The sequence below is a fragment of the Calonectris borealis genome, chromosome 17 (genome assembly GCF_964195595.1).
Source record: "Calonectris borealis chromosome 17, bCalBor7.hap1.2, whole genome shotgun sequence".
NCBI classification, from domain to species: Eukaryota; Metazoa; Chordata; class Aves; order Procellariiformes; family Procellariidae; genus Calonectris; species Calonectris borealis.
Window position 1 is genome coordinate 15,740,846 of NC_134328.1, and position 13,427 is coordinate 15,754,272.

Sequence of the window (13,427 nt, forward strand, 5' to 3'; positions counted from 1 at the left end):
AGTACCACAGCTCTGCCCCCAGTGGGGCCTAGTGGTGCAGAAGGGCTGTTTTCCCACACGTGCTGGGAGGAGAGGGGTCCCTGCACAGCACATGGGGCAAACGCATCCCTGGGCAGAACCCCCCAGGCACTGACCCACATTTCTGCCTCGGTGGAAATGCGTAAGCCCAGGAGCAAACAGCAAAGCAAGGGACAAAGAGAGCAAAGTAGATTTCTGCACCTGCAACACGTATGTTGGCTGCTCGAGAATCTGTGGTTTATTAACATCATCTTATTTAATGGGAGATGGGGTTCAAGTCCTAGGAGGACAAGGTAACCATAAGTAAACTCCTTGATTCATGGTAATACCATGAAACTTCCTTTGCGTAAAAAACCCAACATGTAGTGGTCAGAATATTTATACCTGTGTCAGCTGGGCAATTACAAGGCTAATGCAAAATTTTCTATGTCCCAAAGCCAAATATAGGTCAAAAGAAAACTAATTTTGAATTAAGCTATGTAATAGTCCAGGCCAATTTTATGGCCCAGACCATCCTTCCAGTGAATTTAACAGCTAAATCAGGTACTCTTTGGTACTCTTGTGAAGGTTCTCTTACCTTCATAATCTAAGGGTTAAAAACTTACACATCATGTAGATCAAAATATTACTAACCTCTCATTAATGCTTAAAGGGAGACTTTATTTTTTTATGAATGTTGTAGTTCATTGGTATTTTCTTAGAAATATGATAGGAAAGATATCTTTTATGCAGCATTCCTTGTGCAACACAAAATGCACTGAGTGCCAGCAAAAATAAAAAGAAACTTCCAAGAGGAAGGCTCTAAGACAGCATTTAAAGGGATTGACCCAGCCTTGTTTTGGGATAGAAGTAGTAGCGTTACCCCAGGTCTGGAAGTGCCAGGGATGGACACCAAGTGCAATAACGCGTAGGAGAGATGGGTATATAAACCCTTTATTCTTCCTATCTGTATTTTAGTGCTTTGCCAGGAAATAATCTCCCCTTTTTATACAAGGGCTGTGGGCAGCCTAGGAACTGCCCTCAGCGGGGCAGAGGCTGCGTTTGCTAATGAAGACTTCAGCCTTTGCGAAGATGGAGTAAATCCCAGGTCCCTCTGCCGCTCGGGCCAGGCGAGGGTGTGATGGAGCTCTCTCTCTGTTCCTTCTCCAGTAAAGAGAATTCGAATTTTGACCCCTTTTCCCAGGCAGGGAAAAGAAAAACGGGCAGTGCACTGCGCTTTACTTCTACAACGAAACAGAGCCTGATGGCCCATCGGACTATAAATAGTACGGGACACGAGTAGGAGAGGCTGTCAGACCTGGCTAATCCCAGCTCGGTTAAGCCACTTTATGCCCGGCCCCTGAGAAGCTTAAAGCCCCAGCTATGCACCCAGGTCTGGCCGGCGCCTGGAGAAAAGGGTTTCACCGAACACCTGGGGTCCCTGGGGACCATCAAGCTCGATTGTCACACCTGAGTGGAACCGTTTTCCCTTCTGGAAAATAGTGGTAATCTATCCTTGAACATTCAGCTAGGTAAAATACGAGAGACCTGAGCAGGCAAAATTTGGGGGTGGCTGAACTTTAGCGCCTCGTCTCCATCCATCTGGATTCAGATTCAGGTCCCAGCTGAAACAATTCCTGTACATCCTATTTAAGCTAATTCCTTCCTCCTGCCCCCTCCAAAAACCATTACCGAATGATCTGGGATCACTCAAGAAGATGGAGACCCCCCCAAAGGGAAGGGCAGGCTGCACACATGCATGGCAAGTGCCTATTACCCCTTTCCCCATCACCTCAACCCCATCCAGCCCCACAGCCCCTGGGTGAGGAGCTGATGCTTTACGCTGTGCTAACATTCCCGTTTGCCCAGACATAATAATTGAGATTTTTTTTTTTTTTTTCCAAATTGGCCCCGCACGGTGTGACTGGGAGAGTGAATAATCCGCAGTGCCGGTAATTTGTATGTATCTGGGATGCCAACACCCCAGGCTGCCTGCCTGAATTTGCCTTCACGCTGGGGGTGTTTCTTCCCGTGAGTAACGCGTTCAGCTAACTGAGCGCTTGTGGTTTTGTCGCTATAAAATGCACCAGGTCTCCTCTGAAGGCGGGGGTCTGGGCAGAGCAGACAGCAGCCACGAGGGATGCCTGCCCTGATGTCGCCCCAGAAGCCCTGCTCTCGTCAGGCTGAAAAGTGGGGGCTGGACACAGGAATGGCTATAAATCGCTATTTTTTTCCTTCTTCCCGTGCAAAGCAATAGAGATATTTCCCCTGAAAGGAAGAAATGCGGGGCCTCATGCTGGCCTTGTGCAACAGCCATCGGAAAAGCAGATCAGAGGCGCGTAGGGCAGTGGTTGTTCTCTAAAGGGCAGCTTTACGGAAGGGGTGGATGCCGTCAGGTTTCCTTCTTCCCATGGTCAGGCTTCCAGCTCCTTCCACACCAGTTTTGGAGGCTTTGCAGAGGCTTTGCACCCAGATGTTTCAGCATTTACCGTCTGCTGGAAGTGGACAAGCTGAAAACACCAAGACATTGGCCATGGTCTATACACCATGCTTCCCATGGCAATCCTGAGCGCCAGTGCCAGAGCACATAAAACAGGTATTCCATTTCAGTTAAACCCCAGCTTAACTGGGGTTAAGAGAGGATGGGATTCCCCGCTGCATCTCCCAGAGGTTTCTAGAGCATGTTTTCATGGGGATGGCTTTGAGGTCACCCTTTCCAGGCCCCTGTGTTGATGTGTCGTGCCTCTCTCTGGGTGTTTGCCTGGCAGCACTCCCGGTCCAAAGCACCAAACAGGAGAAGATCTAGTGAAACTTTTAATGTGAGCAGGTTTCTCAGCTCGTGCTCATGCTGTAGACCTGGAGAGGGGAGATGAAGACAGAAATGATGGCAGAGAAAGGCAGGGGAAGAAGGAGGAGGGGAGTATTTTGAGGTCCTGCACTCAGCGCATGCTGCTGATACCTTTACATTGGAGCCAGAGGTTTAAAAATAAATTTTGGAAGCAATAACAAGATGCCCAAGCCCTCCAGCTGGGGACGGTGTCTGGTGTCATCCCTGATGGGACAGCAATGTACCTTGTGCAGGGTGGGCTGCACCCAAGGACCCACCACGGTGACCACACTCTAGGACCTGCCCCCCCAGGGCTTCAGTGTAGCCACAGCCATCGGGGGCCCGAGGTGATGCGAGGTAGCAATGCTGAAGGGACAATGCTTAAAGGCCTTTAAAACTGTCCCCATCCATCCTATGCGTGGGTGGTAGCACGTGGCTCCCGGCGTGCCGTGGGGATGCTCCTCCAGAAACCCCTTTTCCACCAACCGGCTGAGTTACGGGGTCGAGACGGGGAAATCCCTCCACCCTAGGGCAGTTGTAGGTATTCACCCTAAAGCTCAGCTCTGCCGTGGAAAGCCTCTGGAGCCATGGGTGCTGAGGCAGCTCCCATGTTAGCTCCAGTGCCCACGTTCACCTGGGAGCACAGCAGGACACCTTCTCATTTTAAATATTTTTTAATAACAGCCGGACATCATGCATTCATGGGGTGAAATCCCTCCTCTGGTGGTAACTCAATGGCCTTAACAACTCTCCATCCTTTATTAAAATACCGCAGACAAGCAGCAGATGTTGCTAAGGCTCAGCACCTCGACTGGAAAGCAATGCAGAGATGTCCCCAGGGAGCGAGGTGCCGGGGCCATGGGGCAGCGCGGGGAGCAGGGGAAGATGACCCTGGCGGGGCTGGGCCACCCCCGGCCGCATTACCTGCGCTGGTTAGCGGCACCTTAAGCTGTGAATCCTGTTGCAACGACGCAGGGGAGCAAAATCTCTGCGTGTGGCATAAATCCTCGATGAGCTGGCAGCCCCACGCAGCCCAGGGACCCATCCACCACCTTTCGCCCTCCAGCCAGCCTCGGCGGGGGCTGGTACAAGAGATCAGCCTGGCAGGCTGGGCTGATTTTTAATCCCTTTCCTTAAGAAACCACAACATACGCATACCCTGTACCTGCCTCTAAATCCCCAGCAAGCAGCTTGCAGGTTCTTGGCCCAAATTCAGCCCGGTTGAGAGAAAGGCGGTGGTCTCAGAGATAAACTGGGAACTCCGGGATGCAGTTCCTCCAGCACCCTCCTACGCTGCTCCCTCATCCCACTTCTCCGAGCTCAGCAGCACCGCAGGGGTTAGAAGACACCCTTGGGTGCACATCCCCAGGTCAAACCCAGCAGCTCCTCGCCTAAACTTGCATTTCCTCTGAAGATTTTAACTCCTGCACTGCTCTTCACCTTCCCCACTCTCATTTTAATATTGCTACTCTATTTCTTCCAGCTCTCCAAGATGCCACTGACAGAGAAGAGGCTGTGGAGGATAAAACTGCTCAATCTGAGCCGCTGGCCATCCGGGAAGCAGCCAGGATGAACGTTTCCACGCTCTGAAATCTTTTTTATCTCCAGGGGAGGAGAAAAACACCACTTCAAATGCATCTCTAACATCTCTGACGCCTGGATGTAGCATCTGCGAGGGCTGCGAGAAGCTGATCCTGTAAATGTCCCCGTGTGCCAAGGAGGGGACAGGCCTTGCTTTAGGTCAAGCCCAGGTGAGATAAGACCCCTCTGCCCTGTGGTTTAATGCTGTTTGCAGGATGCTAGGGAGCTCCTGGACCACACTGGTTTTACAGCAAGGGAGTCTGGTGCCGTATCAAGCTACAACAGATTGATGTGTTTGTTTTGGCAGCCATGCACATCTCCGAGTTAGGAAAAGCCTGCATTAATCCTGGGGACGGCTTTTCGTATTAAACCACGGCCACTGAGCGAAAAGAGCCCTGGCTGCTCATATCTCCTGATCGCTTTAGTCGAAGGGCTGTTAATGGAGATACCTGGCTAACAGCATAAGATTTGGATGCATCCAGAGGGAGAAATACGAATCAGGGAACTTAACGAGAAAATTTGTTGGTGAAGCAACCCCCATCAAAGCCCAAGGATTTATACTAGTGAGGAATTTGTTTGCATATGTTTTGAATTCACTGAATGTGAATCTCCCCAGATCCCATGAAGGAGATGCTGGTCTAAGAGTTTTCTGTAGAGAGATGGATCCTGCTCAGTGCCGCTGCTGGTTTCTGCAAGATGATTTTCCAGTTTGCCCAGAGGAACAGATGGGCCAAAAGTCAGGAACTCGTGGGACCAAGTTCTCCTAAAGCCTCTGGATTACAGCGAGCAGCGGTAGTCCCTCTTCACTGCTTTTTCCAAATTGGAGACATCCCTTTTGCACAGGCAAATCAGGCAGTCTGTGACTTTCTACCTAATTCTCTCCACAATATGCACACTTGCAGGTCAGACTCAGAATTTTGGGGGACCCTGATGCCAATTCCCCGAGTCTTTTGGGAAATCAGCCCTGGATGCCTGCACCCCTTGGCACAAACTGCAGGTGAGGACAGCAGAGCTGCTCCCATCACCGCGGGGACGGTGGTGCATGCCCCGATCTGACTTTGGTTTATTCTCCTGCCAAGGTGGCACTTGGGTCACTTTGCTGCATATATCCCAGAAAGACAGAGCACAATTTCCAGCCGACAGGTAAAACACGCTGCTCATGTTGTGCTTAAGGACAGTCACCCCTTGCATTCCCAGGACATCCTGGGAATTTGCCTTCACGTCGGCAAATCGTGTCGGGCCACGACACGACCATGGGTTTGGTTTCGCAGCCGCTCTTGCTCTGACCTCAGCGTGGCTGCAAAGGCTCTGGGCAGAGAGGAGAGGATGGCCCTAGCGCAGTGTCTGGGGTGAACATTTTGGCTATTTTTTATCCATAGGTGGCAGCAACTGCCTGCGCTGGGCGGACGCTGCCCGAACCCCAAACCTGGCACTGAGCAAGATGGCTCGGAAAATGCAGTGCAGGAGGAGGAGGGCCCGAGCACGGGTGGTGCCTGCTCCCTCCTCTGCAGCGAGAGGTCCTCAGCAGAGGGAGAATTAAGCAAAACCCTCAGTGGTGCAGGATCAGGCCCTGTAGCACTATAAGAGAGCTCCAGTCTGCATTTCTGCTGTGCTGGGAGTGAGCGCTGCCTTCTTACCCCGGAGGAAAATTGCTGCGTGCTCTGGTGCAGGGTGGTGGGGAAGGGGCTGCTGGGCGACTTTGTCACCATTGACCAAATTCCTGAAGCCACTGGGATGTCGCATCTCCAGAAGAAATCTGGCAGCAGCATTGAGCCTCGTTGGCTGGGCACTGGGGTGCCCCATCGTCCCCAGCATTAGCTAACACCCACCTGTGATGTCCCATGGGTGCTGGCGGTGTCCAGAGGCAGCAGCTCCTTCAGCTCCGCAGCCTTTGCTGGCTTCCAGACGTTTCTGCCACATACAAAATGTGACCCGAAAGGCCATTTCCCAATGGCACACACAACCTGCAGGTAACAAAAGCCAGTTGCTAGCTGTAACATGGAGCCCAGAGACCTAAAAAAAAAAGGAAAACACAGAAACCTTGCTCAAAAGCAAACTGTAAGGAGAGTCGCAGTCAACTCAGAGGCTCTAATTAGCAGAAAATCGAAGAGAAAATCTATCCAAATCTTGTCATCTGCTTGCTTTTAAAACTAGTGGTTCTTGATCAATACAAATGAAATGTATCTTCCTCTCCTCAACACAGCCAGGACAGGCTTTGTCCTGGGAAACCAGGCTGGATGCTCCATCAATCCCCCTGGCTGCTCTGTCCCACCGGCGCTGCTCCCGCTGCATCATTAAGGCGAAATGGATTTGGCTTTGGGATGAAGAGCAGAGCCAGACACGTTTTGCTGGAGGCTGTAATTCATCCGCGCGGGGAGACTGATCTGAACCAGCGAGGCCCCGGTTCATGCCCCATTGCTATGGGTGCAGCATCGTGCCCCCGGTGCTATCTGCTTAATGAGCAGCTTTAAAAAGCAGCTCCAAACGTGGGTGTAAGTGGTGTCGTTGCACAAAGGGACTAGGAAGTGTTTGTTCATCTCTGCTCTATCATTAATTAAAGCAATTAGCCCACTCAGGCTTGGTGGGGTACAAAGCCATCCTGTACCCGCTGGGAAGAATATACCCTGTTTTAGAATATACTCTCTATATCAATATCCTCTTATTGCTCTGTCCGTTATTAGAGGGACTGAGGGTGCAGGGATACATCTCTCAGGAAGGATTTGAGGAGGAACCTGAGAAACGACACCAGCTTCAGTAAAACAAAAATGACTTTTCAGATCTGAAGCGCACAATTTTTAGCCTTTCTATCTTTCACTTCTGGGCCAGAAAAATCTTCCAAGCCGGTGCCCTAGAGCTCTCTCTGCGTTGCAGCTGGTGCAGCTGGGAGCGAATGCTCCCAGCAGGGCTGGCCTGGGGGTCCCAGAGACCCCAAAATCAAACCACTGATCCAACCTGATCATGAGGCACCACAAAAGCGAAGCCTAATGCTGGGCATGAAAACAATGTGGCTGTTTAAACTGCCTGTTGGTATTTGTATATTCAAAGTCCATCACAGCCTTTAGCCAACTCCTTCCCTGGAAAGCGCTGAGTCAGTATCATCAATGGGGAAACTGAGGCACAGCTGTAGCAACTTGGTCCCAAGCTGGATCACGCATGCTCTTGTGTTGGTCCTCAAACCTCTGGGGTAGACTTTGAAAATAAACAATTTATTTACAGCCTTGTGGTGCCAAGGCTTTCGCGGAAGCTGTCCCGTACGATTTCCACATACAGGCTGTGCACGGGGGGAAGGCGGCCATCCCATTGGCAGGAGTATTGCCTCGGTGCCGTGGGTCAGGCCGGGGAATCTGGGGACACGGGTCACCCAGGGTGTCCCCATGCCGGGGGGTCTTGCCCTGCTGAGAAACACAGCCCCAAGGGCAGCTCGGCCCTTTTGCAGCCCCATGGTCTGCACGAGGAGATCGATGTCCTCCTGGAGCAACCCAGTGCTGCCTTCCCTGCAGCTGGCTGTTTGTCCCGGTGCTTAAGGAATAACTCCGGCCTGATCACAAAAATCACAGACGGGGGGAGGAATGAACCCCATTGCACGGAGAGTTTGTGTGAGAAGTGCCCCAGGCTGGGAAATGGGCTCCCTCCTGTCTCCAAACCCTAAATGGCTCAGCGCATCACCCCCCAAAAACTCCATTTCCCATGGCTGCACCCAAACTGCAAGATTTTATTGCAAACCCTCAGCGTGCCGGGTCGCAGCACTTGCTCTGAAGTATTACTGAGTTTGGGAGAGAGAATAAACGACCAACACTTTAGCTGCAGCAAATATCAAACTGCCTTTGTGGAGATACCGGGAGGCTCTTGCGTCTCTCCGGAGCGCTGTTTTGACGCTAACGGTGGGTTCATTTGGTGTTCTCACCTCCATTCCACACAGAAAGCAATTTTCGGTAAAGTTCCTGTTTTCCTCTAACGTAGATACGGCATTGCCTTGACTCTCCAGGAGGCACACCCTGCAATACCGGTGGTTTATGTAAGAGCATCTATACAGTATGTTATACCGGTACCCGTATATGGAGGAGTTGTATTTCGTGTGGGTTGTACCTAGACCTTGCTGCAGGCTTTTTCCTCTAAAATAGAGTCTTCTCCCCCCCAACTGACACAGCCCAGCCAGCTCACAATCCCTTCAAATCCACAGTTATTTATTTATTCACGTACACTCTAATTTTAAAGGGCCCCTCGGCGCCCCGCGTCACGCTCAATCCCGGGGAGGAGCGCGGCCGCCCCGCCGGTGCTCGGCGCTGCACACACGCTGCCCGCGCAGGCCCCGCCCCTCGCGGGGAAGGGGCGTGCCCCGCCTCGCCCCCCATCCCGATTGGCGGTGCGCCCCGCGGGGGCGTGGCCCGAGGGGATATAAGGGCGGGGCGGGGGGCGGAGCCGGCAGCACCGCGGCTCAGGCCGTGCGGTGCGGAGCGGACGCGGACGCTGCGTTCCCCGGGCGGCGCCGCCGCCCCCGAGCGGCCCCCGCGGCCCTAGTGCCCGCCCGCCGGACCCCGCCGCCGCCCAGCCCAGGTGCGCAGCGACCGGGGGAAGTGCAGCCCCGGCGGGGGGGAGACGGGGCGGCCCGTAGTAATTTGGCGGGGTGGGGGGGGTGCTTTGGAAAGGGTCGGCTGCAATGAGTCGCTTTAGGGTGGAACTTAGGGGAGACGGCTCGTGCCTCAGTTTCTCCAATAAGGATTACTGTATTAACGGGGACGTGAGTGCGTGGAGGACATTTTGTAGCAGGACACCCAACAAGTGGGTGTATCATTAGAGCAGGGAAAGCCTCATCAGGAGCTGGGGAGGACCTGGACGTCCGGGGGTGCGGGGGGTCCCGGGGCGCTGGGTGCCTCCCCCGTGCTTGGTCGGTGCATTTGCTGTTCCTGCGGATGGCGTTGGGGCTCGGTGTCCTCTTGCAGGCCCAAGGGGCTGTGGCGTCTGCTGGCAGCTGACACCTTTGGGTGTCTGAGCCTTTTCGGAGCTTGCTTGAACAAGAAGGGATCAGGCCGTGGGGCATGGGAAGAGTCAGCATCTTAGCAGGGAGGTCTTTGTACCAGGGGGAGAAAAATACTTTTCCAGCTCAGAACAGGGCACGTTGTGGGCCAGGGATTGCAATTTTCTTAACCCGTGCTGGAAGGGGGCGTTGCAGGAGGGGGGATGTGTTGTGCATGACGGTGCAGGGCAGGCGGGTTTGACCCCGGCTCGGGGGTGGCGGAGGCACCGCTGGGGCCAGGCTGGGGCTGGAACCCCTTGCACGAAAACCCTGGGTATGTGCCCCGAGCAAAACGCTCCTTCGCTACTTACGCAATCTCTGCCTGAGATTTCGTAACTCCCAACTGTTGATACAGCGAGGGGAACTGGATTTCTGCAAGGAAGCAAAACACCCGTGTGGGGCTCGGGGACGGTGCTGTGCGGACTTGCCAGGCCTGTGCTCTGTGCAAGCAGTTGTTTTCGAGGGGATTATTTTGGCTTTGCATGTAGCTCTTAGCCAGAGCTCTACAGCTGCGGATTTAGACCGTGTGTAGCCCTACGAGCACTGGCCTCCGTGCCCAGCGCGGTGCCGCTGTGAAGGTATGCATCTCAAATCTCTTGAGAAATCACACTGGTACCATTTAAACTCTCGCAGCTCTCTCGTGTGTGGGCATGGGTCAGGCCCCGGGTGGGTGGGGGCTGTGGGGGCCATGCTGCGGCCCCTCTGCAATGACGGGTGCCCCTTTGCTTGCAGGTTTTAGATCTGCACAAGAACCAAGGTCGAGAACCATGGCATCCATCCCATCGAGCGGCTCGCTCATGGCGACGCACAACTACTACAGAAGTAAGGGCGGGCGTGCTCGGGGCTGGGGTGGGCTCGGGGCGGTGGGAGAGCGGGCAGGGTGCTCTGCCAGGCTCGGGGGGATGTGGCTCCAGCAGAGATGAAGCTGAGCTCAGGGCTGTGCTTTCAGCTGAAGCCCCACGAGAGCTGGCAGGCTCCTTGCTGAGGAAGGGGGGCAGCCAGCAGCCGTCCCCTCCTGCTGCTCAGACCTTCCTTTGGGCCACCACAGCCTCTCTCCTGTTGTACCAGCTGGTGATGGGTCTTGCAATCTCCTTCGCTTGTTATTAAGGTTGTAGGTGAGGGGAAGTGACGGCTTCAAATGCACCTTGCACTGTTGCTGTGGAAATGAGCTGCAAAACCAGTCTGGGCAATGGCAGCTACTGGTACATCTCCAGGGGAGGGACTTTCTGGTTTAATGGATTGCCTAAACGAAAGGGAATTAAGTATTCCCCTTGAGCTGAAACTAGTAACAGGCTTCTAGCAGTTGGACTAAAACTGCATGGATTATTGCAGGAATCTGCAGCCTCTTGGCCTCAAGTCATCTGCAAAGGCCTCCCAAGTGTTGCCTACAGATGCAAAGCCATTAAATAATGTCCTTGGGGTTGCAAGTGTTTTGCTACAGAGGTCTTCAGGTGCCTTTCTGCTACCTGCTCTTGGCCAGCTTGTAATCTTGCCAGTATTTCCTTCCTAGTGGTTTTTATTGACTGGGCACTAAAGCTGGGCAAGTACTGAAGCGAGACAGTGGTGAGGCTGAGCCGTGTCACCCCAGGGACGGCCACATCAAGGCTGTGCTCTGCTTTTCACGGCACGACCGAGGGTCGGTGGTGGCTCTGATGGCCATGATTTCTCCGCAGGGCGCCTGAGCTCCACATCCAGCAACAGCTCCTGCAGCAGCTCGGAGTACTCTGGGGAGGTCATCCCCCACCCCCCGGGTAAGTGCCGCCCGTCCCGGCGTGGGGCCGCAGGGGGACTCTGCTCCCGGCCCCTCCACTGCAAATCTTACTGGAGGTGACCCAGCCTCTCCTGTGGGATGAGACCGGGGTGGTAGCGGGGCTGCCCGGGTTGTACTGACCCAGACACTCCCTGGCACGCACTGTCCCCCAGGTCTGCCCAAGTCCGACCCTGGCCACTGGTGGGCCAGCTTCTTCTTCGGCAAGACGACTCACCCGGCCATGACGACCGTGTCAGAGTCCCCGGAGAGGTGAGTGCTTTCTGTGGATGAGATGATGTGGGGGAGTGCCAATGCAGCACCCAGGGCAATGGGGGACATCCCTGCTGCGTCCCCTGAGGTGCATCCTGACCCGATGGCTGACATCTTCATGCCCAAGGCACCGACTCCTTTACTGCGGAAATAAATGCAGAGCGATAACGAAACGCCTCGGTGTCAGCCTGACCCTTTCTCTGCTGTCTTGCAGCTTGGGAGCGCTGCAGGTGACAACAGGACCGATGGCATGTGGCTTGGTGCCGGCCCCAGGAGCGGGACGGAGGCGCCACGCCAGCGAGCCCAGCTCCGGGCCCTCGGCATGAGCGAGTCGGCGGCTGCTCCCCACGCTGGCGGGCACAGCCCCTTCCCCCCCGTAGAGTAGGCAGGCTGCTCCAAGGCAAAGGTGCTGCTTTGTAATAAAAAAGAAGTGTGGCAAACCCCCGACGATTCCTACACCAGCCTTTTTACTCTTTCTTAACGCAACTGCTCCCTTTCCGCGCAGACTCGGTAACACGTTTTATTTACCTTGTACTCGTACAATGGCAACTAATAAAGTCGAGCAGCCTTTTAAAACGCTGCGGGTTGTTTTTCATCCGGGGTGGGAGGGCAGAGCGGTGCTGCGGATGTTGGTGGGGTCAGACCGGGACACGGTGCAGCGTCCAACCGCAGCACTTCCAGCAGGGTCCGGTATCGCCGGATGGCACGGTCGTACCGGTGACTCACCAGCACGTGTGTGTTTTGCATGTGAGCAAGATTAGGCTCGGCTGCAGCAATGCTGCAGATGCCTCCCCCACCCTTTCTTCCTTACTTGGCTGCACAGCCTGTCCCTGCTGGCGCTGAACTCGCTCTGCTCCCTGCCCTGCCCTGCGCCGGTGCCTCCTGGGGTGGGAGCGAGTGCCTGGGTCCGAGCCGGGTCTGCTCGGGGCTGGGGGAAGGATCTGGGTGCAGAGTGAGCCCTCCAGGGGAGAGAGAAGGTTTGCTCAGGGCTTGCATTTCGTGGGTCCGAGGGCAGGCTGGAGCTTGTGGCATGGATGGCAGCTCAGGGGGTGCACGGGGCTGGGCAGCCCTGGAGCTCGGCTGGCCCATGTGCTGTATTGCCCTAAGTGGTGTTTTGGCTGATTTTTGCTGGTCAGCTTGGCTGTTTGGCCCACCTGTGATAGCTGGGCAATGCTGCTTGATAAAGCACTGAGAAAACAGGAGCTTGCAGGTGCCTGCATGCACCCTGTTCCTGCTGGAGGCAAACAAAACCCTGGCAGGGGTGGGTTTAAAGATGCCAAATCTTCCCGCTGTGGTCTGCTTTCAGCCCCACCATGAGATATGGGACAGTTCTGCGTGCAGCAAGTGCTGCAGCCCCGATGGGACCCCTGAGTGGTGACTTTGTACCTCCGGCGTCCGGCGCGGGCAGGGGCGAAGGGCAAAGCTGTGCTCGGGCAGCAGCCTGGGGGGGGATGGCTGCTCTGCTTTTTGTCAGCGCTGCAGAGGCATCCAGGGTCATTTCCATCTTTGCTCCTTGTTTCTGGTAGGGAAAAATGTTGTGTAAACTTTGCCCTGAGCTGTGCGTCTCCAGGCAGTGGTCCTTGTCCTGAGGGCGGAGGGTCTCTGTCCCCCCTGTCCCTAGGAGGGGCTGGGGCAGCACTGGGACCTCTGCTCCCCCCCGTGTAAGCGTGTGCATCCAAAGGGAATGGCTGCGGGGGGTTCCCCTTGGGCGCACGGTTTGGACCCCCGAGGCTGGCAGCACCCTGCGGGTGACCTCCGTGTCCACGGCAGCACATCATCACCCCACGGCTGATCTGACGTGACTTCCAGCCAGGCAGCAAACTGCTGGTGCTGGGCACTGCTGGGGGGGCTGCACCCACATGCACGTGGCTGTGTATCACAGGAGGCACGTGGCAGCCTTTAAACTGCACAAAACACAGCAGGATCAAGCAAAAAACACAAAGAATCCTTTCTGAGTAAGACAAGACGAGGCGTGCTGTCTGGCTGGT

General features: G+C 54.8%; 2 protein-coding genes across 3 annotated transcripts in view; one reads left to right on the forward strand and one right to left on the reverse strand.

Moving 5' to 3' along the window:
* Positions 1-13,427, reverse strand: part of PCMTD2 (protein-L-isoaspartate (D-aspartate) O-methyltransferase domain containing 2) — a 201,532-nt gene that overhangs the window by 111,880 nt on the left and 76,225 nt on the right. The gene's annotated exons all lie outside the window — the stretch shown is intronic.
* On the forward strand, positions 8,823-12,015 carry PPDPF (pancreatic progenitor cell differentiation and proliferation factor). 2 transcript variants are annotated; one of them, XM_075166748.1, is made up of 5 exons: positions 8,823-8,959; positions 10,152-10,241; positions 11,093-11,170; positions 11,343-11,439; positions 11,654-12,015. In XM_075166748.1, exons 2-5 carry the CDS (start codon positions 10,187-10,189, stop codon positions 11,763-11,765), a joined length of 342 nt encoding a protein of 113 aa, XP_075022849.1. In that variant the 5' UTR covers positions 8,823-8,959; positions 10,152-10,186; the 3' UTR covers positions 11,766-12,015. The 2 variants fall into 2 exon arrangements, with proteins under 2 accessions (XP_075022849.1, XP_075022850.1); XM_075166749.1 differs by lacking the exon at positions 8,823-8,959 and adding an exon at positions 9,625-9,997.